A 27353-nucleotide genomic window follows, 5' to 3' on the forward strand; every position below is an offset into this window, starting at 1 on the left:
TGGGTGTGTTGGGTGCAGTCATTGTTTGTAAAGTACTTACGACCGTACAACCACGCAATAATGACATTCGAAAACAACTTGTCTAGTTGATTATTAAGTCGGCAGATCAGACTTAATCTCTCTCCATTTTCTGTTTTCAAATGCAATCACCTTAAAACTTTATGCAGTTTTTGACAGAGCCGAAGAGGTCGTCACTTTAAAACGCTCAGAAGCTACTCGTTATTCTTAAATACAAAAGAGGCATTCTTCTAGCATTTTCTGTGATAAACGTCGGTTGTAAGCCCCAGTAAACACATAACGAAATTACTAAAGAAACATCAACAAAAGTTTAGGAATTGTTGATATAAGCTTTATAGTAATAATGCGTTAATCAAAAGGTAATTAATTGCATTTGGGATACATAACTATTGTATTTTTATATTGTATGCTACATCGATAGAGATAAAAGCTGTGCGACTTAACGGTTCCCAAGTCATACGGAAACAAACGAATCAAAATGACTCGGATGGGATTCTAACCCATAACACCTGCATTCAAGGTATCTGCTCTCCTAGTATAAAGGTCGTGGCTTCTAATCCCATCCAAGTATTGTTCCGTCACTTTCCCCTATGATCGACGTTGAAAGCCTGGTATACCGCAGCTGTGACAAGGGAACTCGGCAAAAAGTCGCACAAACAGATATAAACGCAAAGCTGGGGACAGTCAGTCTCTCTCATACAAACACTAACTTTAACGTCTTGCTCGTTTGCTTGTTTTTTTCTAACAGAACATTGACTTTTCGTTTGATTTTAAAGACGATGTGACCTATATATGTTTACATTCAAACCGCCCTCTGTTGAAAAACACTGTATACGTCATGTTAAGATTGCATACACTTTCTAGCTGGCTGCCAAAACACAAAGGTTTTGCCCGGCGGTATGCGCGCGAATCGTGTGACGTCAGAGGTCACATCGTCTATACTAGGACAAACTGATGGTGGTATTTGTCTCGAGAAAACCTTTTGCCTGCATGTGTCTTCAAACAATAACAAGCAACAACAACTTAACAAGTTCCTGTTTTTGTATGAGAAAGTTTAACTTTAAACGTCCGCATGAAATGAACCTTCAAACCTTCACGTACATGCCATTTTTGTTGGTTGTGTTTAAATAACACTTAATTATTTGTTTTGTTATAAGTCACAATACTTTTAAAATACTTAAGTAAAATGAACTATGGCAGCTTGTTAACCAGTACTGTATTCAGATATTAAGTTTTTTTATATAAATGTTTTGTCAGTTTGCCTCTTCGGGTAAATAATATTGTTGATTGTTCGAAGCAAACTTTGGCCTTAGTAAAGTGCGCTCTCTCGTGAATAATTGTGATTAAACTTAAACATAATTATGTGTAATGACGAACAGAAGGTTAAATTCACGAACAACTTTCGAAGGAAATCCAGTCTTTCATCTTATTTGGGGTTTTGAAAACCCTGCATCATTTACAGTTAATTGTATTAAAGTTTTCTTATTTTATAGAATGTTTGGATTTGTAAATTATTTTTCAAAGAATTCTTTCTTACTCTTTTAAAGCCATTATACACTTTCGGAACAGAAAACAAAATTAAAGTTCACAGATTTACAAATAACTAAAAGGATTTACAGAAGGACTTCTCTTGAAATATTATTCCATGAAATGCTTTACTTTTTGAGAAAACATTACAACAATTATCAATTCTCGATATCGAGAATTGTGGATTTATTTTAAACACTTGTCATGACACGGCGAAGAATGCGGAAACAAAGGTGGGTTTTCCCGTTATTTTCTCCCGACTCCGATGGCCGATTGAGCCTTAATTTTCACAGGTTTGTTATTATTTTTTTATTTAAGTTGTGATACACGAAGTGTGGGCCTTTGGACAATACTGTTTACCGAAAGTGTCCAATGGCTTTAAACGGGTATGTTTCCACTATGCTTTAGTTAGGCCTCGGACACTATTGGTAATTGCTAAAAATAACTTTCAAAATAAAAGCTTACTTTATTAACAAGCAATGGGGAGCTGTTGGTAGTATACGAAATTGTGAGAAACGGGTCCTTTTGAAGTAATGCAGTTTTTGAGAAAGAAGTAATTTCCCACTAAAATGTTGAAATACATAGGCATCTGAAAGCACACAGATTTGTGCAACAAGGGTGGTTTTTCTTTCAGTGTTCTCGTGCAACTTCGATGAGTCAAAATTTTCACAGATTTGTTACTTTATGCAATGTTGGGATATACCAAGTGAGAAAACTGGGCTTTGACAATATTACCAAAGGTGTCCAGTGTCAGTTAAAGGAACACGTTGCCTTGGATCGGTCGAGTTGGTCTTTGAAAAGCGTTTGTTATAATATGCATATGGGTAGAAAGATGCTGTAAAAGTAGAATACAATGATCCACACAAACATGCCTCGAAATTGCACGGTTTTCCTTTTACCTCGTCGACTAACACGGTCGGCCATTTATGGGAGTCAAATTTTTGACTCCCATAAATGGCCGACCGTGTTAGTCGACGAGGTAAAAGGAAAACCACGCAATTTCGAGGCAAACTTGTGTGGATCATTGCATTCTACTTTTAAATTATCTTTCTAACCATATGCATTTTATAACAAACGGTTACAAACGCTTTTTTATAGACCAACTCGTCCGATCCAAGGCAATGTGTTCCTTTAACCGAATGTAAACGTTACGACGATTCAATGCAACTGTTTCGGAGCTCCCTTGGGATGGTCCTGATTATTAAAATAAAGGTTAAAACAATTTGTTAATTATTTTGTTAGCTATTGCAAATCTTTGCTGGCATTTGTATTCAGAATGTTATGGGTATAGATTTGATTTAGGTTGGCCATGTACTGGTGCAAGAAACAACAAAAGATATGTCATTGATTTAGTTTTGTTATTAAAAAGTCAAACTTATTATTTTGACCCTTATTTGATGTTATCACAGTCTTGTTTGTATCGTTATTATAAGTGCCAATAAATAAATTTGAATGAAAAAAAAAAGAAAAAAAAAAGAAACGAGACAAAAACAATGATAATCGAACCTGAACACAAGGAACACTAGGTCATAGTTCATGAAGTAAAAAAACAAAACAAAAACACCCAGTCTATAAATTAATCAAATTCACGTCCTGTGTTTGTTAAATTACAACATACGCCATTTTGAAAAATGATGGACACAAAACCATGAGTCTATTAGAGATGGGTCATCTATTTGTATAGACCTGTTCATTGGCGGACTGAGTACGACAACTTAAGACTATACAATCAATAATGACACATTGCAAACGACACAGAGGAATAAACATCGAACATAATCTTTCTTATTTCGCTTATCTCATAAGCATTCTTAAAGACACTGGACACTATTGGTAATTGTCAAAGACTAGTCTTAAAGACACTGGAAACTATTGGTAATTGTAAAAGACCAGTCTTTCCACTTAGTGTATCTCAACATACGCATAAAATAACAAACTTGTGAAAATTTGAGCTCAATCGGTCGTCGAAGTTGCAAGATAATAATGAAAAAAAACAAAAAAAAAAACATTAATTTTGTCACATGAAGTTGTGTGCTTTCAGATGCTTGATTTCGAGACCACAAATTCTAAGTCTGAGGTCTCGAAAACAAATTCGTGGAAAGTAACATCTTTCTCGAAAACTACGTTACTTCAGAGGGAGCCGTGCCTCACAATGTTTTATACTACCAACAGCTCCCCATTACTCGTTACCAAGTAAGGTTTTAAGCTAATTATTAGTTTGAGTAATTAACAATAGTGTCCACTGCCTTTAATACTTCAGCCAATTATGGAATGGCCATGTTGACTATTTTCTAGTCACAACCAATTTAAAAAAAATAGAAATTTAGTTAAAAAAAAAAAAAATGACACTAGGCCAATTTATTTTTCATTAATGTTCACCGTATTACGATGCTGAAACAACGTTCTCTGCGTCTTTCGTTGGATAGTATCCCGTCATCCGATGGTAAACATTCTCGTCAGAGAAACGAACTGATTTCTTCGCGCCCAAACTTTCATCAGAACTATTCTTCAGCAGACTGCTGTTTGCTGCCGATCGTTCCATCACAGACCTCTTCATGAAACTGCCGCTAGCGTTCTGCACACCTGATCTCGCTTTACCCGATTTCCTCTGCCTGTTAAGTACGGCACTCGACTTCTTCTTTTGCGCCCGCATTTCTTTCAAGCGGGGAACGAGGTTGATCTTACCGGATCCTACCCCATCCCACCGCGAGCTGTTGTTGAGTGCCGTCCCCGCCTGAAGGTTCCACTGGAAACTCTGTCTCATCTGCCTTCGGAAGTGGTTGGTCTTCAACCGTCTCTGGATTTCATCCACAGTCCGGCAAGTGGTACACGTTGCCACCAACCGACCGTGTCGACAGGTGACCGCTCCCGGGGTCTCCGCGTCGGCTCCCCCCATCGACTCGCTCGACCGACTAGGTCCTCCTCGTTGAGTAGAGCTCATAGCATTCTTCAGAATCCCTTCCATCCTTGAAGGCAAGGTCTGCACGCTAGTGTTGACCGTGAAACCTCTGTGGTAAGATAACGTATCATCCAGTGAGATAGAACTCTGGGATAACTCGTGCACCTGGACATCAGTCTTATGATGTTGGCCGTTGGCGGCGTCTATGGTTCCAAGCGGTTCTCCGTGTGTCAATTCTCTTCTGGGAGCGTCGAGCGGGAATGTTTGGGACGGCATCCTAAAAACAGTCTGCAAAACATCTCTGATTGGTGCTGCTGACGAACAACCCCCATCCACTAACATAGAGTTTTCATTCTGAAGTTTTGTACTTTGAAAATCAAGAAAGCCCCTCATATTTCCATGTTGGACCCGTCCATTGGAAGCGTTACTGCCCATCGCAGCTTCTTGAGTTCTAAACTCAGAATCTGAACATTCTCGAGTCGGCCCCTCCGAAGTTTGCCGAAGTCCACCTCCCCCATCTTCGGGTTCAGACGGATCGGGACTCGGTGTTTCAAACTCCATCCTTGGAATCGATACCTCTATCCTTATAACCGGTTTCTTAACTACATGTGCGGGTGAAGGGTCTTGCAGTCTCGACTGCATCCCGGGCTGGTTTGAGTTTTGCACGGCAGAAATGTTTCTGGTCTCGTCAGTTATAGGTAATATCACTCCAGGATTTTTCCCGGGCGCGTTGCTCTTAAAGTTTGGGTCATCGGTCCTGTAACTCATGAAACCGTCGGTAGTGTTACCTGCGGTGGTGCTAAAGGAGGCACCATCGTCCCCAGGTTTGCGGCATCGCGTGTTAACAAACTCATCATCAGCACGGAGGACCACTATCCTCTTTACGTTCCCATCTTTCGTCACAATGTCCCAGAAATCCGTTCCTTCCCCTCGCTGTTTTCCCGGTGGCGGCCGGGTTGTTGTTTTCTGGTGCAGTATTCCCGGTAGGTGCTTCTCTTCGAGAGCTTTGATCTTCTCCTCGCTTAGACTCCCGTAGAGTCTCCGGAGCTCTCCATCACTGGCCCGGACGGGGGAGCGTCCCTTACGCGGTGTCACGTCCAGCGCTGCCTCGAGTCGAGCAGCGAACGCCGGGTCTCTCATCAGACTGCCCCGTCGTGCGTCCTGCTCTAGGTGGGACTTCCGGACCCTCCTAGCGTGCTCGGTGTACTCCAACATGGAACTCTGGAGCCCACGTTGCTGCTCCTTGCGACGGCGTTCCATCACGGCCCGCTCTGTGCTCTGCCGGAGTATCGCCTTGGCTCTGGCCAAGGAGTCGAAGGGACTCGCAGCATCATCGTTTAGCGCTGGGTAGTCCGTCATCGCCCTCTCTCTTAAGCCAACTGAAGAAATCAAGGCATTCGATCAAGGCATTCGTAGTTGACTCACGCACATCACCTATTAAAAACCTCTGCCCATCAATGAACTGTAATCGTTCTTAATTTGCTTGTCAGGAAAAACCTTCGCCATGTCATGTTAAACTATCCCATAACGACGAGGGGAAGTTCATCTATCACAAAGGACATCAACAATGTCATCCAACGTTTTGATCAGTACGATGAAGAATGCAGCCCTCATGCCAAGTCATTGTTCATTGAGACAAAATATTGCTTCTTAAAAACTAGTTGATAAGTTTCTTCACCTGGTTCCAAGTAGAGATTCCACAACCTGAACGAAAGATACAAAAAGAAATGAATGATTTTATGCAATATCCATGTATATTTCAATTTTACTGCTCCCTGTTCATGAAAGTTGTGTTTTCATTCTGCCATCGAGAAAGATAGGGTAGAAACATCAGACCATTATTAACTTTTGTTGAAATTATACCATAGGTCCCTTTGGTTGGTAAGTAGTTTGAATCAGCTGATGAATTTTTCTAAAACATTAATCGACTAACTATGAAATATGTACCATGTATGTGAGCATTTACTACAATCTAGAAATGAAATGTTACTGATGTCAGACTAGAATCCAACATCGAGAAAATGGATGTCTGAAAGTAATGTCAGGCTGTTTCGAGGCATTTGTTTACTTCAAGTTATAAGTAAAAGGTGTCACAAGGCTGTACGCCGAGTTTCTCCAAACTGAACGCCTGCAATTCCTCATCGTTGGTTTAATATTGACTGCCTACGTATACGAAATATATATAATGTAAAAAGTAATATTTAAATGGATTGCCTTTTCTTAAAAAAACAAAAACAAAACAGATATCAGGGCAGAAAAACAGAGTAAAACACACCATGTCTGTATAATTGCATCTTTGTCAAAATAAAAATTAATGTGACAACACGTTACCTAAAGTGCGATGAGGCCTACACAACACAACCGTACTGTAAGATCAAAACAGAAAAGCAAAACTAGCAACAACTTACCGTTCAGTTAAATCCATCGATCATGACGTCGTACAAGTAGGTCGAACTTCAGGCAACTCGACTGTTTGATGTGACTTTCATAACATTTACGGCATGTTTACCAAGAGATCATAAGTGTTACTACGGAAACAACCGTCTGCATTCAATTGTATGTCACTTTTTTAGCAAGGCAATGACTTAAAACATGGCTAGAGAAACACTGGTTTTAACAGCAGAATAACTTTTGGCCGCTTCAAAAAAAATAACAGGCCGGCATTGATCAATGTGCCCTCTCCCTCTCCACGTAAACATAACATACAGGTACGAGACATGCCAAATACATGGACTACGATATCGATTTATTGATCAGAAACAACACATGAGTTGAACCCCTATTCATCCACTGACCACTACCCATGTAATCCACCGAATAAGCAATTGTACATGGGAGGACAGACTTAACAGTTATATGCAAATGAGTTCTTAATCTTTTGAGCAATATACCCCCCCCCCCTCTTTGTGGAAGAGGGACAGGCAGAAGTCACCAGTGTGGCACTCTGTCCCGTTGTCTGAGATTTTGTTTTTGCCATTGATCAAATCCATACTGCAAACACCTCTCCCTGGTGATGCTTGTAGTATTTATTTGGTTTCCTAAGAGTCATCGTTGTATAAGTGAACAAGACCAAGACATTGATTTGCTTAGTTGAGAAATTTGCCGTTTTAAAACCTAGTGTAATTTGTTGAACATCAGTATGAATTTAGATAGTAAAAACATATCTGTACAAATCAACTGTTTGTATTGCAATAAAGTATAGTTTATGAACTTATTGTTTCGTCCTCACAAAAGAACCCAACACATTTCCCAAATGTTATATTTGCTTGTTGGTTCTACTAGTTCACTGCTCCATGGCTATACTGGCCGATGTTTTCGTTTAATCTCCTCTAAAAATCCGTTCATAAAGGGTTGATTAAAGGAATGGTATCTTTGGTATAATTATTCCAAAATACCGAAGTGCTGCGTTTGTTGATAAGGTATAAACATTTTGAGAAACAGTTCTGAGGAATGTGGTTTTAGAGGAAGGGATTCACACAAAAGTTCAATCTGGGAAACGTTTATTAAAAAAAAACGCTCCAGATTTTCTTCGAATTCTCAAAAAACTGTAACCCTGCGAAACTAATTTCACAGGTCAATTTTGTTATACGATTTTTGTTTACACTTTATGATCAAAACAATCGAGCGGTTCAAAAACCAAGGTGTACATTGCCTTGTATGGGTGCGTTCGTTAAGCTTCCCCGGGTCTACCCCGGTGTGTGGCGTTTTCTTTTTCCAGGACGAACGTGTGCAGATAATTACCCACGTTCGTCCTAGAAAAAAAAAAAAAAAAAAAAAAAACGCCACATACCGGGGTTGACCCAGGGAAGCTAAACGAACGCACCCGATATTGTGCCTGTGTTGTTGCTACATTCATTTGAAATGACATTGAAACATTTTGGAAGTAAGTATATTCTCCCATTCTGTGGTACAGTAAAAAAATCAACACTCGGCAACGCTACTTCCGTCGCAACGGTCATCGACAAATTACAAAGCGCCCTCGATATTGTGCCTGTGTTGTTGCTACATTCATTTGAAATGACATTGAAACATTTTGGAAGTAAGTATATTCTCCCATTCTGTGGTACAGTAAAAAAATCAACACTCGGCAACGCTACTTCCGTCGCAACGGTCATCGACAAATTACAAAGCGCCCTCAATGTCAGCAGATAATCAACTACGGTATAATTCTATTTCACGAGACAGCGATACCGTTTCATTATTATTCGGCCATGCATTGACCTACAACACACGGGTTACTCTGTCTTCCTCATCAAGCTATGCGAGCAGTATACGTGCGCATCGCGACAGAGCGAGCTAGCCTTGTAACCAAGTCGTTAAATGTCGGCCGCGGTGATAGCGTTCCGACTCTCTCCGCGATTCCATCGCGCGACACTGGCGAAATTCTCGCGAGACTACTCAGTTGTCAATTAGGTTAAACACCACATTTATTTCCACACTTCCATGAAAAGATAACGACAATCACATGTACATGCACTACGGAGTAAAGCAAAATAACATTTAAGTAACAGTAAGTAGGATACATGAGTATGGGGCTGTTTTGATAAGCAGAAGCTTGTAAAAAACAGCCAGACAGACAAAGATTAAAACAAGCAGACATACACATGCAAACAAAAGGCTCTCTACTGATCTCGCGCTGCGCAACCTCATTTAATCATTTAATGGGGGTGGTGGGGGGGGGGGGGATGGGTAGTATCGGCCAGCAGTTAGCGCGAGAGAGCAGTGATCTCGCGAGAGCAGTATTCTGTCGCGGTTAAACCTGAACCATTACGCCACCACGACTCGACTATATCTCACCGCAACGACTGGTCCACAAGACTAGATTGAGCCAGTGTGTGTGTATGTTATCCCACTTTCAAGATAACATTAAAATAAAAACACAGTGACCTCCTCCAGCACGGAATGAAGTCGATCGATGCCGGGCCGTGAAAGCCACTTATGTGACAGCCTAGCTTTTTCTCGGTGTGCCGGCTCGATGATGAAGATGCGGTTTGTTACGTAAGGACCGGACCGCATCAATGATTGCCTCTCTAAGACTAAGAGCTTCTTGCGTCAATCAAATCCAAGTTGAGATAGAGAGAGCATGCAGAGAGATGGGGGGTTCTCATTTAGCAATCAGTGGTTAAAATCTAAGTGCTCCAGCGGTTGGCCGTAATGACTATCGAGCGCGTAGCATCTGTCCGTCCAGTTTTATCATCAGCAGCAGAGAGAGGGGGGAGAGCCCGGCACTTCATTTCCGCTACGCACAGTCTTAAGCCAAACGCGTCGCTGGAATCATCAACAACCCATGATTCCCAAGACGTATTAGAGATCTTATCATACATCTAAGGAGAAAGGGGACTGAGACATCATCTTATAAGTAAACCAGGTATTGTGTCTTCCAAGGAGGAGGAGGGTTACTGTCGAAGAGGGGGAAAAGGACAACCATACCGGAGTGATTTTAGCCGAGAGATGACGACCCGGCATCTCCTATTCACAGTGGCCGTGCTGTGCCTGACGACGGCTTGCATCTCCGGCGGTAAGGACAAGAATCACATATATTATAATTTGTTCTTCTTCTGCAACACCCCCGTTGTCTCGCACGATCTCCCAATAATGTATATGCCATTACTATATACCTCATTGCACACACTCCATGTTTTCTAAACCACTCTCCTTATTTTATATGTGCACAAAACTACATCAGCATGAACACAACCCAGTATCAATGAGAGGCATAATTACATTCATTGTGACCGTTCGTCCACACTGGAACTAGCCAATAGGGTATTATTTTTCGCACGACGTTCATGGGCTTTATTTTAAACCACAGCGCGGTCTACCTTTATGTTGAGAAATTAATTACGACATTTTTGAAATGGACGGCGAGTTTTCTCGACTGGCGAGGAAGCCCTTATTTATCATAATCTATACATCGTCTGGATTCGGATGCCATTTATCTTACTGAATGGGGTTATTATGTTGGCCTAAATTGCTTCATCTTCTGCATGATAATTCTTGTGCATGTGGGCAAATGTGCTTAAAGGCAGTGAACACTATTGGTAATTACTCAAAATAATTATTAGCATAAAACCTTACTTGGTAACGAGTAATTGGGGAGAGGATGATAGTATAAAACATTGTGAGAAATGGCTCCCTCTGAACCGACATAGTTTTCGAGAAAGAAGTAATTTTCCACGAATTTGATTTCGTGTGACAAGGGTGTTTTTTCTTTCCTTATGATCTCGAAACTTCGACGACCAATATTGATCTCACATTTTGACAGGTTTGTTATTTTATGTATATGTTAAGATACACCAAGTGAGAAGACTGGTCTTTGACAATTACCAATAGTGTCCAGTGTCTTTAAGGTATACATATCTATACAAAGAAATGCATGTACGTGTGAGGAGGTCGTGTTTAGTCGTCCCAAATAAGACTACACACCTACAAAGAATACATTCATCTACAATCACTTCAATATACATTGATATCTTCACTTTCATTGTTTCATTTGTTGATAGCTTTATTTGTAGATTTGTGAAGACTTGTTTGGATTGTATAATATGCAGTTATTTGTTGTGTTTATGCTTTTTTTGATAAGTCAATTATTTCACGTTTTATTCATGTTATCAAATTATTTCACACGTTGCGTGGGAGTAATTGACAACATGGCAAAATTGATTAAAGTTCGCCTCGTCAGCTGCTATCATGTTTTGTCTCACGGTATTAATATTTTGTGTTCGTTTTTTGTTTTCGTTCCATGAGATTATAAAATGATATCTTTGAAACTACCGTGTTTATGACGATACCGAAGCATCTTCTTTAATCGACTCTATAATGGTTATTGTGAAATGCGCTATATTATAAGAATTTGTTATTATTATTATTATAATCCAAAAGCATGCCTCTATAATCCATCACATGCCAATACAAATAAATAATATTATCCAGTTTGTGTAGAAATAGCGTCGGAATTCATTTATTATTTTCTTACTCATAATAATAGTTAGGCCCATACATTACAGATCATAACATTCAACCAAACTTGCATAAAATTCAACTCCCTTCATTTTTGTCTCCCTCCCAGTGTTACGAGAAATATTAAATTAGCAGGCCTTCATATAAATGTTTTTTTTAAAGGCCCATCAACAGAGATTGAACACACCGAGGTCTTTCAACACCTCTACGAATCAGATAGAGTTGATGATCGCTGAAGATTTCGCAAAAGGTTGTGGTGCCACAAATTACCCATGTCCGGTGTATACAATAAAACAACCGGGCAGTCTTGGTAGTCTTGGTAAAACACTGCTCCAGAATTGCAACGGTCGTGGGTTCGAATCCCAACCGAGTAATATGGCTGTGATATTTTTTTTTCACAGGACTCGGGAAAGTACTGAGTATACAGTGCTAACACACATCGGTGTATGGGTAAAAAACAAACAGCACCAACAGATACGACAACCCAAACAGAAAAAAATTGCAAATTGTACAGCCGGGATGAAACACTAACTCTCGACTACACGAACCACTGACGAAGGTCGGAACAAATTAATCTCAAGGGCAGATGGCAGAGTGCTACCTATTTAAGGGAGGGTGGGGGGGGGGGGGGGGGGCAGTGAACGAGTCTGTCGACGAATCAGAACAGGAAGGTAAAGGCAGAGGACGAATAAATGTTTTAACCACAAGCTTCATGGCAACAGTGCATTGAAGTACCATTTTGTCATTATGAATGTTTGGTTTTGTAATAATTAATATCATGCATTAAACGTATGTAATTCCGACGATTAATTTTCAGATTCAGCATGACCTTTTCTTCAAGGCAGGGTCATAGATATTTATTTTTCAGAAGTTACCTGACAGCGTCTACGCTAAGAAAACAAAAGAAAAACAAAATGTTGGTGACAATTACCCAATCCATATAACTACGAAGGGAATTCTTTCTCAAAAATAGTTTATACTATCAACCGCTGCGGTGCTTCTCACCAAGTATTTTTCTTTATGGTAATCGATTTGTGAACATTTACCAATTATGGAATACTGTTCCAACCAGTTTACCCCATAATGTGAACATGCAAACTTAACCCGTTAATCTAGTTTAGCAGATGTCACCCGCAATTGGCTTACTGTAGCCAAGCCGTTTAAAGGGAAGGTACACATTTGGTAATAATTGTCAAAGACCAGTCTTCCCACTTCGTGTATTCCAACATAAGCATACAGTAAATACTAAGCATACTAAATTGGTCATCGAAGTTGCGAGAAAATGATTAGAGAACAAAACACCCTTGTTGGACGAATTTATGTGCTTTCAGATAAGAATAAAAGACTTCTGGCTTGAAGTCTTTTATTATTTTAGTGAGAAATCACCTCTTTCTCAAAATCTATGCTACTTCAGAGGGAGCAATGTTTTATACTATCAACAGCTCTCCAATGCTCGTTACCAAGTCAGTTTTTAAGCCACAACTACAACAGCATGAATGTTTTTTGTTGGAGGGGTCTTGGAGGGCACATCGCTTTGATGACAGTTTTTAAAACTTTTGCCTTACCCTGGACGGCCCATGCCATCAAAGAATTATGTCCGAAGATTTAAAATTAATAAAATAAAATAAATAATTCAAGCGAGCCATGAGCTACCTTTGTGTCACTGCGAAATGTTAAAGGAACACGTTGCCTTGGATCGGTCAAGTTGGTCTTTGAAAAGCTTTTGTAACCATTTCTTATAAAATGTATATGATTAGAAAGACATTTTTAAAGTAGAATATAATGATCCACACAAGTATCACTCGAAGTTGCGTGGTTTGCCTTTTACATCGTCGACTAACACGGTCGGCCATTTATGGCCGTGGCCGACCGTGTTCGCACAGTAAAAGGAAACCACGCAATTTTGAGGAAAATAATTGTGTGGATCATTATATTCTACTTTTAAAATGTCTTTCTAATCATATACATTTTGTAACAAACGGTTACAAAAGCTTTTCAAAGACCAACTCGACCGATCCAGGACAACGTGTTCCTTTAATCCAAACTGTCAACCAATACATTAACTCTAAACCAAACTGTCTGAATGTGATATTCACCATAGTCATCCAATGGCAAGTTATTTAATTAAAACGCGAGGCAATTGGTTTAGATGTATTAGTTTTGTCAGTGACATTTGCAAATAGGAATGGGGACACAATATTAAGCTTGCTGAGGCACAAAGGAGGATTTTCACCTGTGTGAAACAAACACTGCGAATAAGAAGTATTTACAGCAATCGCACAACATCGGTAAACAGTATTGTCCAAATAAACAAACCTGAGAAAATTTAGGCTCAATCGGTTATCGGAGTCGGGATCCACACGTTTCGCCGTGTCATGACATGTGTTTAAAATAAATTCGTTATTCTCGAAATCGAGAGTTGCTAACTGTTAATTAATGTTTTTTCAAAAAGTAAAGCATTTTGCGGAATACTATTTCAAGGGAAGTCTTTCACCATTACCTTCTGTAAACCCTGTAAGTTATTTGTAAATCTGTGAACTTTTAATTTTTGTTCTGTTCAGAAAGTGTCCAAATGGCTCTAAATGTTAAATGTTTTTACGATTTTGTTTTACTCCCATTCTGAAAATTCAGTTTCAGATTGTTATTATACAATAGTACCTGTGTAGTGTTTGATTATAGGGCCCTTGAGTATGTCAACACTCAACACCATTAGGACACATACATTTTTGTATTATTATTAATATTTGGCATGGCTAACTCCAAAATATGTTCAATTGTTGTAGTATGTTTATCAATTCAAAAGCACTCCAAAATTCGCCAATAATTATGTCAGACCTTTTCCAGGGCTATATGACAACATTTTTTAATTTTTGTTTTTAATTTTTGTTTTCAATTTTTTTTATTTTTATTTTTTTTATTATTATTATTTCTTATTTTTTTGGGGGGGCATTGTGCACTCTAACATTTCACATTTTTTACTTTTAAATCTGGCAATTCAAAATACATTTTCCCGATCTACGGAAACATCTGAAACAATGTCAACGACCACACATAATTGTGGGTATAGACTTTGCCAGCAATGTTAGTGATTTGATTGCCACAAGGCGCTTCGATCACGGAAACATCCCACTCGAACGATTATTGTGAAACATCCAAGTTGATGCAAGGAGTGAGGTTTTTCATCAGCGAGTCATCTTAATATTGACCCAACAAAACCCTTTTTACACTGATAGAAAAAACACCTGTTTGAGCTATAGCACAGTCCATAGTATACAATTTCACAGTCTTAGTTACATGTGAAGGACCAAACACAGATGATTTTCCGTAATATTCTACCTTAAAGACACTGGCCACCATTGGTAATTGTCAAAGACCAGTCTTCTCACTTGGTGTATCTCAACATATGCATGAAATATCAAACCTGTGAAAATTTGAGCTCAATTGGTCGTCGAAGTTGCGAAATAATAATGAAAGAAAGAAACACCCTTGTCACACGAAGTTGTCTACTTTTAGCAGATGCTTGAGTTTGAGACCTAAAACTCAAAATCTGAGGTCTCGAAATCAAATTCGTGGAACATTACTTCTTTCTCGAAAACTACATTACTTCAGAGGGAGCCGTTTCTCACAATGTTTTATACTACCAACAGCTCTCCATTACTCATTACCAAGTAAGGTTTTATGCTTATAATTATTTCGAGTAATTACCAATTGTGTCCACTGCCTTTAAAGGCACTGGTCACTATTGGTAATTTATCCTCAAAATAATTGTTAGCAGTGTAGAGCTGTTGATAGTTAAACACCGCGAGGAACGGCTCTCTCTGACGTAGAAGTGATAGTTATTGAGAAAGAGGCAAATTCTCGCTCAAATTTTAAAATAATTCACTCTTTTAGGCATCTGCAAGCACATTTTTTTTAGCAACAAGGGTGTTTCGTTCTTTCATTATTCTCGACAAATTGAGTCTAAATTTTCACAGGTTTGTTATTACATGCAAATGTTTGGATACACCAAGTGGCAATACTGTTCTTTGACAATTACCAAAGGTGTCCGGTGCCTTTAAGAAACGAAAACACACGGATAACCATCACAATTTTTCATTTAACAAAATAAAACATGCCGGCCTTTACTATTTTCTTTTTGGTCCGCCCTCAAAGTGTCAGCTCAGGTGTGAATTGCCCACAAGGTGATACTGAATTGAACTCCGTGTCGTGCATAATGAAGTCGATACCTGTATTCGACTCGGAAAAAGTATCGACTACAAACCGAATACAAAATGTCCAACTAAAATGAATTCTGCAATAGACCTTATGCACATGACGTCATTTCAGTAGGGCGCCCTCACCTAGAGGTAAAAGGAGGTTGTTCATTGGCCAATCCTGTGCGCCGCGCGTACAAATCTGTGCGTTTCGATTGTTTCGTCACCGTTTTTTCCACTAAGATGGCCGCTGGATGACGTCAATGCATAAGGTCTATAATCGATTACGCGTAATCAGTGTATATTCGAATACATCTAGATGTACTCGATACTTGGCTGTCTTATAGTTCCGCGTCTTAAAATGGAAGGCGTTCCCTTAGGGTGTCGATATTTTCTGCTCGAGCGACTGTGACCTTTGGATCTTAAAGGAGCAGTGGCTATTGGAGGCGTTGTAAAGAACCGGGTAAAGAACCGGGCTTCTTTAAAAGTTCCTTATCATAAACAAAATTGTTTCTTTGTCACCCGTTCAATGTCGCCCCTCGTGACGACGCTCCATTCATTTTGTTGAATGAAGATAGGCCTACTAAAAGTTACATTTAATAAATTGTATTTCACCGAGACCACTTTTGAGAATTAACCGCACAGCGTCCACACCAACAAGAAGCCGACAAAAAGGCCAAAATAACTAACAGTATCCGACATATTGTGGAGTAAATCGATCTACTCTGCGGTAGTATAATATAAAGCAAGAAGACGGGTTCTCAACAGAACTTAATCTACCCAGCAAGTAGATACACACAACCGCAAACCATTGATACTTCACAGTGCAATGCTCAAATCCAATATTTTATACACAAACATTGCTATGTTCCTTTGCGTATACAGCCATAAAGATTTTGACACAACAAAAACGACAACAAAAATCCACTTGAAACTAAATGTGTTAAAACTATAATTATCATAAAGTGTATCCCGAAATTAGATTAATACAGCAAAATTCACTGGAACGTGAACACCATTTGTTCCCTCCCCGGAGTGCCACTCTAAGGGTTTTTAAACACATTAGGGTGAATGTCATTACGCGCATCATATCTCATGCAGAGACAATTCAGCGAGGCGGTTTGTAAATTTATGCAGGGAGCAATGACAGAAAAACGGGTTTGTCCCGGGCTCATGGTAAGGTTACACAAAATTTGCACAACAATTTTGGGAAATGTATGCGTGCAGACGACTGTAACCTTTCTCATTGTACGATTGTGACTTTTACAAGTAAGAATTTGGTTACAGAATGTTCCATATTATAAAAAAAAAATAAATAAATAAATAAAAACACATAGCGGCAGGCTTATCGTCTTCACCCCTTTAATACACTGACAAAATAAATAAATAAATAAATAGCCAGGCAAGTGTGTCTATCGTTTTGCCATTCTGATGAATGTGAAATTTTGAGAGTATAAACCAACTTAAAGTACGATTTGGGTACTTTTTGTATCACAAAACACAATGTCCACAGATTTACATTAAACTAACTGACACCATTTGAAGATAATTATAGTAAAAAGCTTCCCTGAAAATGTTACTTGCTGAAGTGCTGTAGATTTTGAGAAATGAGTAAAACAATGTCATAAAAATACCTTTTTACATGCTAAAATAATTTTCGTATCTTGATCACTGAGACGAAAATTATTTAGACCCTTTAAATACTCATCTTTGATTAATTAGTTTTGAAGGCTCACTGGTTAAAGTGTTCGTAACACATTTGTGTGTATGTGATATTTTTCTCTAAAAAGAGTCCATTTGAGAACACAGCTTTTTAAAACCTCAACAAGGCTGACTTATGTTAAAACCTCAACAAGGCTGACTTATGTTATTACAATCACAATTAAATGTTATTGAACATGTTTTCCACTCATTCTTCAGACCACGCACGAAACATAAAACTACAGACTCTGCGCGTGTAATCAGACTGTACGCCCTCCTTTAAAATTGATGAAACTTACATGCACGTGACATAAAACAATCAGGGTTCGTTTCACATTAATTGAACAATATCCCAAATCAATCTGGGTTCGTTCAAAATTGTATGATTTTTTTTTACTTGTGACTACTGAAATGTTAATTACCCACATTATTGTGCAATCTTCCTCACCGCTTGAACAAATTACACATAATGTTCACAATCAAATCTGTCAACCTCCCGATGAAGCCATGAACTTTGCAGACAAAACAAATCGACGCTATTTTTAAAGAGAGCTTATTTTGCGCAACATGCATATCGTTTTTGGGGAAAGTTTTACAGCATGGTTCGGGCCAACATCTTAGGAAAGGGGACATTAAAGGCGCTAGAAACAATAGTGGTAACGCTAGAACAATAGTGGTAATAACTTAAAATCAATTAGCATAAACAAAATTACTTGGTTAACGAGCACATGATAGCTGTTGACAGTATAAAACACTGTGAGCAACGGCTCACTCTGAAGTAAACGTAGCTCTTCCTCGAGAAAGATGGTATTTCTCACAAAAATACTTGAATATGAGGAAGACTTCAGGCCGTGCAACAAGCTTTTATCTAGTTCATTATTTTCTTGCAGTTTCACTGAGCAATAATTTAGCCAAAATTTTGAATGTGTTAATGTACGCATAATGTGTTGAAGTGAGAATACTGGTCTTTTACAAAGGTGTCCAGTGCCTTTAAATTAGAGTTGTACACGAATGGACCGTGGTAAATCAATTCGTTGGCGGCAATGAAGGGAAATTCAACAATAAACATTGACAGACGAGGGGAAAACAACTGTCTGTGATTTTTAATCACGTGTACGGTACCCCATCGTCAAAACACTACAGGGTGAGAGAGACGTGTCCTGATATAAAGGCTGCGTGCATTCACTGGCTGTGTTAGCCTGAATTTATTTTTGTGAGAAATTGTTTTTGGAACCAAATGAAAGGAATAAAGTGGCAGTGTCGTGGCCGAGCGGTTAAGAGCACCGAATTCAAACTCTGGTGTTTCTAATCAGCAGAGTGTGGGTTCGAATCCCCATCCGTGACACTTGTGTCCTTAAGTAAGACACTTAACCATTGCTTCGTTCTTCGGATGGGACGTAAAGCCGTTGGTCCCATGTGTTGTGTAACGCATGTAAAAGAACATAGTACACTTATCGAAAAGAGAAGGGGTTCGGCCCGGTGTTCCTGGTTGTGGCTGCTGTATGCGCCGTAGCACCTTGTAAACCCCTGTAAGTGCTAGATAATTGGGTCTCAGAATCCATCACTGCAATAACCTATCTTTCTGGAAGTTGGTATATACTCAGCGCCTTGAGTACCTTGTTTGGTAGATACATGCGCTATATAAGACTTTGATATTATTATATTATTTAAAGTGCATCGGTTTGTAGAAGAGCAAATAAACACAAATTAAAGTACTAAAGAATGGGTGTTTCGCTTCCTAAAAACGCAAACATTTACCTTACTCATTTCATATTAGCATTGGGAATATTGTTTTATTATAATGGGCGTCATAACGAGCGACGAATATTTTATGGAAACATAAAATGTGTTGTCACCCTACAAAATGAGAACCCCTTGGGACCAGGTGTATTGTTAGTGGACAGGCAAGCTTGGAAGAAGTCTTGGAAAAAAAATTTGAGCTGTAAATATTTTCCGAAATGGGAGTCAATGGTAACATTTCCTGACGATGACTAGAGCAAGCTAGAGCAAACGTTGAGACCAATTCTGAACTGACTCCGCGGCAGTACAGTTAATTACGACCCTATGAGCTAAAGTAGTAGTCTAGTCTATTTCTATACCATCCGCCCTGGTAATAGTTAAAAAGCAGGACAGTTCTTTTCAGAACTGAGAAGTCTCCCGAACCTCCGTTTATTTACTCCAGTAGTAGAATATATAGAAAGACAGTTCTCTAAGAACAAACTCTACCTGGCAAGTAGTATATACACACATGGTGTTACCGCAAACCAAATAATACATACGTATAGTTTGTTATTGATGATAAATTTCCACATTTCATGTTTATATTTTTGTCATTACGCTTTTGGTTGTTAGCCATCAGGCTATGGGGCAATTCATTATCCACATAAATAGACAAAAATAAATGAGTAAACACTCAAACAAGTGTTTATCCCAATGTTTTTAGTCAGTAAACACTCATTTGAATATCGAAAGCACTGAGGAATTCGATTATCCAAAAATCTAATACTGAGAAGGCATGCATATTCCATTGGATCTTATCCCCATGCGACGTTATACAAAACTAATAGTTTTCTTTAAACCATGTTGGAAGACACTAATACACGGGAGGGATTGATAGCCCTGCAGCGAGGTCCACGATTTTATTAACGAGGGAAATTTTACGCAGCCAAAGCGGAACAAGAAAACGTTTCTCGTACTTCCGTCGATCGAAAAAAAAAACTAAAACACTCCCATCTCCGCCGGAGATTCTGTCCCCCATGTTGGAAATTAAACTGGGCTGGAGGAGTATGATTCAACAGAGGGCGCTCTCAGAAGAAGTTTGTACATAGTACGTTAGCCATCATGGGGTACCGAATCTCCGGGGGACAGAATTTTCGGCCACATTGGCTCACACATAGGGTAGTTCCTCGAAAAAGTGACGTTACGCTGGGAATTTCAATCAGTCATAAAGAAGGGGAAACAAACACACCAAAACATCGAAAAAGGAAAATGGATATTGATAGTTCTACGTACTTACTGGCTCCTATGGGGGTGCATCTTTAGATGTCTTCAAAGCACACTTTTTGGCTGCCTTCTTGTTTCCTTCTGAGTTCCAGTATGACAGGAAAGCAGAGTGCCCTTCGCACTGTGAGGAAAGAACAATGTTAAATCATTAATAATTAGCCCCGTTGTAGTAGGTTCACGATTTTGATTAAGTACTAGGTTTACGCAGCCACATCAGAATTTTTTTCAGGTATTTTCCATAAATTGAAAGTTGAAAATAGTTGAAACAGCTTCCTGTTAATCCTGCTCCAAGTAACTCAACTTGAAGCACCCCCATAAAAAAAAAAAAATTATAATACTACTAAATAAATACAATTGTCAAGCACGAAAAACACTCTCCTTATTTCGTGTGAGCAATGCTAATTTCTTGACGTCATGATTACGTAAACGATTCTCTTTGTTTTTATGTTCAGGTCATTTCTCGATGGAACCGGAGGAATTTAAGTTAGTGACCCATCTGATGAAGAATTACTACCCTCTCGTCCGGCCCGTCAAAAACCACCGAGACGTCGTCAACGTATTGATGGACATGACACTTGTGGAGATTGTCGATATGGTAAATACAACAAAATAATAGTTTATTCACATTAATTGGTCAATGGAAAACTTTGGACGCTCATGGCGGCAGACTTATCAAGTTAATTTTTATTGTTTATACGTATAGGTCCGTTTCAAAACCTTGGCCTCGGCTTTCGATTCGCCTCTTGATAGCCTGGCCTGGTAATTATCAACCATTCCTTTCAATTGTTTTCTCCATCAGGACAATTAATTGTACCAACTTTGACTACAATTTATTTAAAATTTGGAAACGAACCACCCGTGCGTAATTACGGTAAATATTAATGCAACTATTGATCGAAACAATGCTTTTAGTATTCGATTAATCAATGATAACTCATTAAATGGTGTATTGTGAGTAAAAAGAGATACGGTATCTAATTGTTATCAACATAAATCCGATGTGGGGAAAGAGGCACCCCGCTGAGTGTAAGAATGAAAGATGCTACCAGTACGTGGTTCGATATTTGTGGGTGTGTTCGCCCAACAATATTAATTGTGTTTTCTTGTTGTTGTTTTTCGCAGGATGAGGAAAATCAGATTATGACCATAAGCGTTTGGTTGTACCAAGTAAGTACACGTATTGTAAAAGTCTTGATGCTGACTGTTTAGTTTAATGTTATAAATTTCGTTTAAAGCCATTGGACACTTTCGGTAAACAGTATTGTCCAAGGCACGCACTTCGTGTATCACAACTTATAATATACAAAATAACCTGTGAAAATTTAGGCTTAATCGGTCATCGGAGTCGGGAGAAAATAACGGGAAAACCCACCCTTGTTTCCGCACGTTTCGCCCTGTCATGACATGTGTTTAAAACAAATCCGTAACTCTCGACATCGAGAATTACGGATTGTTTTAATGTTTTCTCAAAAAGCATTTCATGGAATAATATTTCAAGAGAAGTCTTTCACCACTACCTTCTTTAAACCCTGTAAGTTATTTGTAAATCTGTGAACTTTTATTTTTTTGTCTGTACCGAAAGTGTCCAATGGCTTTAAAGTAGCTCGTAAACAAACAGTATTCGGCCTGCATGCATCATCACTCTGGGATAGATGGTTTGGTCAGGCGAAGGGACGTTTTCGGAGGATGTTGCGAAAAGTTGGTGTATGGGCGTGATTTAGGGAGGGAGGGAGGGGATTAGGAGGGGGTTGTGTGGTGATGGCGCGGTGTCAGATGGGGATGGTGAAATGACGCCCATCCTCACTTTTGTTTTATTTGTTGTCATGAGTTCAATATGTAAAACAAATTTTTCATGCGCTCCATTACAGCAATGGAGAGACGAGAACCTACAGTGGAACCCGCGTGAATTCTACAACATCTCGGAGGTGACAGTTCCATCCAATGAGATATGGAAACCGGATATCGTGCTATACAACAAGTAAGTAGACACTTGTATCTCTTAGTTCAATTTCAAACCAGAAGTTTACGAAAAGGGTGACTCTTAGAATCGCCATTTTTCGGCAGCAGACGCAAGTTAACTTCAGAGTTCTCGACAAGGTGAGCTAGAGCTCTGAAAACTGTGGAATATTCTCGGCTCGTGTATGTTAGAGTTACCAGTCTGTAAACAAATTTAACATGCAGTGAGACAATGTAGCAAGTTTACACAATGTAGTTGACGCTCTTTTTGAGCCATAATTATAGCTTACAAATGTAGGGCTATTTACTTGCTAATGACAATGACAACGAAACCACACCTAGAACGGCAACGGCAACGACAACGACAACAACAACGACAACGACAACGACAGAACCAAAACTTTAGCAACAAAATGACTTTTGAGAATATTGCACATTTCACAGAAAACCTCTTAAAGGGTCTATGTAACTTGTGTAGGACAATAAACACGATGTCCACAGATTTACACTAAACTTACACAGTTTGAAGATAACGATAGTAGAAAGCTTCCCTGAAAATATTACGTGCTGAGGTGCTGTAGTTTTGGGGAAATGAGTAAAACAATGTCATAAAAATAATTTTCGTCTCATGAGAAAAACATTATTTTAATCATTTACAAACATAATTATTTCCATGACATTGTTTTACTCATTTCTCAAAAACTACAGCACCTCAGTAAGTAATATTTGAAGGGAAGCTTTCCACTATCATTATCTTCAAACCATGTAAGTTTAATATTAATCTATGGACATTTTGAAAGAGTACCCAAATCCTTTAAAGTGTTAAATGCTTTACATGTTTAATTTTTGTAAAAGTAGACATATACAATATTCCTTGTTCCTCCTCTTTTTTATCCCGACAGTGCAAATGACAACTTAGAGGGCGGTATCCGGCAGACTCGCGCCCTCATTGACTCAGAGGGTTTAGTCACGTGGCGAGCCCCGGCCATCTTGATGAGCGCTTGCAAGATGAACCCACTGTTCTTCCCGTTCGATATACAGAACTGCACGCTCAAGTTCGGTTCCTGGACGTTCAACGGTTACCAGCTGAACCTACAGCTCAACGTCACAGAAGCAGACACGTCCAGGTTCACGGGTAATGGGGAGTGGGATTTGATTGGTGAGTGTGAAACATGCGTGCACATTAATAGCAAATAGGGAGGGTGGGGGGGGGGGGGGGGAGGGGGTATGGCGGCGTGAAAAGACAGTTTCATGGCGAGGTCTACCAGTATCAACTATAATTCTGGGTCTCCCTCATCAGATTTACCAAACAAATATCGTAACTCCTAACATGGCTCGGCGATCCAGCCGAAGCCGTAGCCATAATATCTGCCGACTCGGCAACGGCTTTACTGCTTGACTCCGGTAACGATTAATATGAACTCTTAATGGTTATAATATGTCTCAATCTGTTTACCTCAGTCCATGTGATCGATAAAATATTGACCATAAAGAGGGCGCTGTGGACATGTTAGGGTAAACAAGTCAACTACACTTGTCCCCTGTCGTTATCCATTTAGAATAAAGTCACGCTGTAAAGTTGGTATAAACTCTTAAATCGATAGTTCAAACTTCAGCTACACACTCCTTGCACACGCTGTGTGCTTTAAACAATTTCTTTGCTAAATGCAATTAAAGGGTTTCCTTCCTTTTTGAACAGTATCAGGTGTTTGGCCATGGCATGAATCCCTACTCACTGTGAGTGAAACTTAATGTCATGTTTTGTTTTCTGTAGGAGTTTCAGACTCACAAAACTCAGTCTGAGATTGAGGCCCATCTTTAATATATATTTTTTCACTAATCTGTTCAGCGTTTATCACAATTTAGTCATATATTCTTCCATACAGAAATGCCAGCATCCCGTGAAGTTACCTTCCAGCCCTGCTGCGCCGAACCGTACCCAGTCATCCACTTCCACGTGATACTGGAGCGTCGCTCGCTGTTCTATATGCTCAACCTCGTTCTTCCTTGCGTCCTCATCTCGTCGATCGTTCTCCTAGGATTCTTCCTGCCATCCGACGCTGGAGAGAAGATCACTCTGACCATCACCATTCTGCTGTCATTGACCGTGTTCCTCCTGCTTGTTGCTGAAACCATTCCACCTACGTCCGAGGTTGTGCCTCTAATTGGTAAGTGTTAAACGTGGTGTTATTGGTTCTTGGTTGAATAGCTCAAAGCAAACTCATCCATGGCGATGAGAGGATAAATGCTGTGCAGTTGCGAGGTGCTCAAGTTCATAGTAGATAAGATAGAATAATACAGGCGGTGATGGGTGCCTGACTGCCGGTGGAGCCACGGTTTTTTTTTTTTTTTTTTTTTTTTTTTTTTGGTGGGGGGGGGGGGTATAGACCATGCCTCGTTCAGGGCAGGGGTATAATCATCACTCAATGTTTTCTCCCTATGTAACAACCAATTTTCATCTGGTATAGAAGTGCCGCCCTGAAGAAACTAAGAGATTCTAAGCACGCAATAAAGATACAGTCAAGGGGTTGGAGTGTGGGATACACATTGCCCCATGTTGAGTATCGTATTGATATCACACAGTTATGGTCGCTGGTCAACAGATATGACAACGTTGTTTATAACAAATGTTTATTCAATTATTCAAACTTCAAAAAGCAGTTACATGGAAATGTTCACACCAGGTTTTCCCTGCTTTTGTGCAGACGGTAACTCTTCCAAATTCACAAACACTGCATACAAGTTTGTACAAACCAGTCCTTAAAACAGGTGTGGTTTACAAGTTTTTTAGCTGCGGAAGGTTTGGCAGAAAGGCACAAAATAAGTTCTCGCGAACGTCTATAGGCACTAACTGCGAATTAATTTGAGTTTGTTTTGAACCTTTTTTTCCCGTTATTACAGGTCAGTTTTACGCCGCCATTATTATTCTGGTCGGTGTCTGCGCGGCTCTTACAGTCGTGGTGCTCAGCATCCACCACCGGGGGGACAGCACGCATGTACCCCGGTGGGCCCACCGTCTCATCCTGGTCAAACTAGCCAAGATCCTCCGAGTCCGCAGCCAGATCTCCCAGTCCTCCATGGAGTTAGAGATGCACAGTCCCTCCGAGACGGACTTCGCCAACATGTCGTCGCGAGGGGGCGTCCTCAACCCTATCTTCGAAGGGGACGACGGCATCGAGGAGCAGCACGCCGAGGACGACAGAGGGAGCCCTGTACGGTTGTCGTCGGACAACAAGGCTGACGGATCAAAGGAAAGACTGTACACGGCGGGCGATTCGGTGATCGAGCAATACATTACGTCTATTTCCAAGAACGTTGGTTATCTGGTGAGGCGGGGACGCGACGAGGATAAGAGCCAACAAATCTCCACCGAGTGGCAGGAGGTGGCCATGGTCTTAGATCGTCTCTTCCTGGTCATATTTACAATGCTTATTTCAGTCGTAGTCGTCACTATTCTACTTATGTCCTCCATGAGAGTGTCCATCTTGTGACGGGACTGAATAATTCTTCTGCATTTGTTTGTAATACTATAATTTCTTCCTCATTATATACGTTCTTATACAATAATAATGCAACCTTTTAAATTGCTTAAAGACACTGGACACTGTTGGTAATTGTCAAAGACTAGTTTTCACAGTTGGTGTATCTGACACTGTTGGTAATTGTCAAAGACTAGTTTTCACAGTTGGTGTATCTCAATATATGCCTAAAATAACAAACCTGTAAAACTTTGAGCTCAATCGGTCGTCGAAGTTGCGAGATATTAATGGAAGAAAAAACGCCCTTGTCGCAAGAAGTTGTGTGCTTTCAGGTGCTTGATTTCGAGACCTCAAATTCTAAATTATGAGGTCTCGATTTTAAATTCGTGGAAAATTACTTTTTTCTACTTCTGAAAAGGGAGCTGTTTCTCACAATGTTTTGTACTATGAACCCCTCTCTATAACTCGTTACCAAGTAAGGTTTTATGTGAATATTACCAATAATGTCCACAGCCTTTAACTTTGTTTTTCTCTAGTGGACGATTCTTATATTTGTGAAAAGGTCCGTTGCTTTTAATGTCAGGCTGCTGTAATAAACTAATTCTTAGTGTATATCTGTTTTTATATTAAATTAATAAGATTATTGAGGCAGGTCCTCATTTCAAAATGCTTACGTGTCTTGCCAACTAAAATAAGACAAACCAATGAGTACGCGTAGATTATGTGGTGACTTTAAACATAAAACACACAAAGCAATACTGAGATAGCTTATTTTACACAATTTCTGTACTGCCGTTGTCATTCATTATCTCTGTTTCTATAATAATAGTGGCTTCTTTGTAGCGATCATATCGGTCACTCTGTGACGATCAAGGCGCTTTAAAGGAACACGTTGCCTTGGATCGACGAGTTGGTCTATAAAAAGCGTTTGTAACCCTTTTTTATAAAATGCATATGGTTGGACAGATGTTTTAAAAGTAGAATGCAATGATCCACACAAGTTTGCCTCGAAATTGCGTGGTTTTCCTTCAACTGTGCGAACTAACACGGTCGGCCATTTATGGGAGTCAAAAATTTGACTCCCATAAATGGCCGACCGTGTTAGTCGACGAGGTAAAAGGAAAACCGTGCAATTTCGAGGCATGTTTGTGTGGATCATTGTATTCTACTTTTACAACATCTTTCTACCCATTATGCATTTTATAACAAACGGTTACAAACGCTCTACAAAGACCAACTCGACCGATCCAAGGCAACGTGTTCCTTTAACATTCAGAGTTTTTCTTAAAGGTATGTGGGACTACGTTTGAATTATGAGATCTGCTACTTTTTCATATCACCATGTAATGGTTTACGAGCTGCGGTGGCGCAATATGCTGCCAATCAACCAGGAACACCGGGGCGAACCCCTTCTGTTTTCGATAAGTACACTGGGTTAACTGTACGTGCGTTGGCACGGCACACAGAACCAACGGCGTTACGTCCCATCCGAAGGGCGAAGCATTATGGTAATAAGTATCTTGATTTCGGGACACTGGTGTCACGACTGGGAATCGAACCCACACTCTGCTGATCAGAAACACCAGAGCTTGAGTTCAATCTCTTGAACCATTTAGC

General features: G+C 39.7%; 2 protein-coding genes across 2 annotated transcripts; one reads left to right on the forward strand and one right to left on the reverse strand.

The window, feature by feature from the left end:
* Positions 1-3915: 3915 nt before the first annotated feature.
* LOC139942101 (uncharacterized) lies at positions 3916-6990 on the reverse strand. Its single transcript, XM_071938794.1, has 2 exons — positions 6853-6990; positions 3916-6148 (listed from the first exon to the last, which is right to left on the reverse strand). Exon 2 carries the CDS (start codon positions 5801-5803, stop codon positions 3929-3931), a length of 1875 nt encoding a protein of 624 aa, XP_071794895.1. The 5' UTR covers positions 5804-6148; positions 6853-6990; the 3' UTR covers positions 3916-3928.
* A 2415-nt stretch (positions 6991-9405) lies between these two features.
* On the forward strand, positions 9406-26662 carry LOC139941776 (neuronal acetylcholine receptor subunit alpha-7-like). Its single transcript, XM_071938392.1, has 7 exons — positions 9406-9962; positions 20754-20896; positions 21424-21468; positions 22170-22279; positions 23160-23416; positions 24144-24425; positions 25159-26662. Exons 1-7 carry the CDS (start codon positions 9896-9898, stop codon positions 25746-25748), a joined length of 1494 nt encoding a protein of 497 aa, XP_071794493.1. The 5' UTR covers positions 9406-9895; the 3' UTR covers positions 25749-26662.
* Positions 26663-27353: the final 691 nt, after the last annotated feature.

The sequence above is a fragment of the Asterias amurensis genome, chromosome 9, assembly GCF_032118995.1.
Source record: "Asterias amurensis chromosome 9, ASM3211899v1".
In the NCBI taxonomy this organism is placed as follows: Eukaryota; Metazoa; Echinodermata; class Asteroidea; order Forcipulatida; family Asteriidae; genus Asterias; species Asterias amurensis.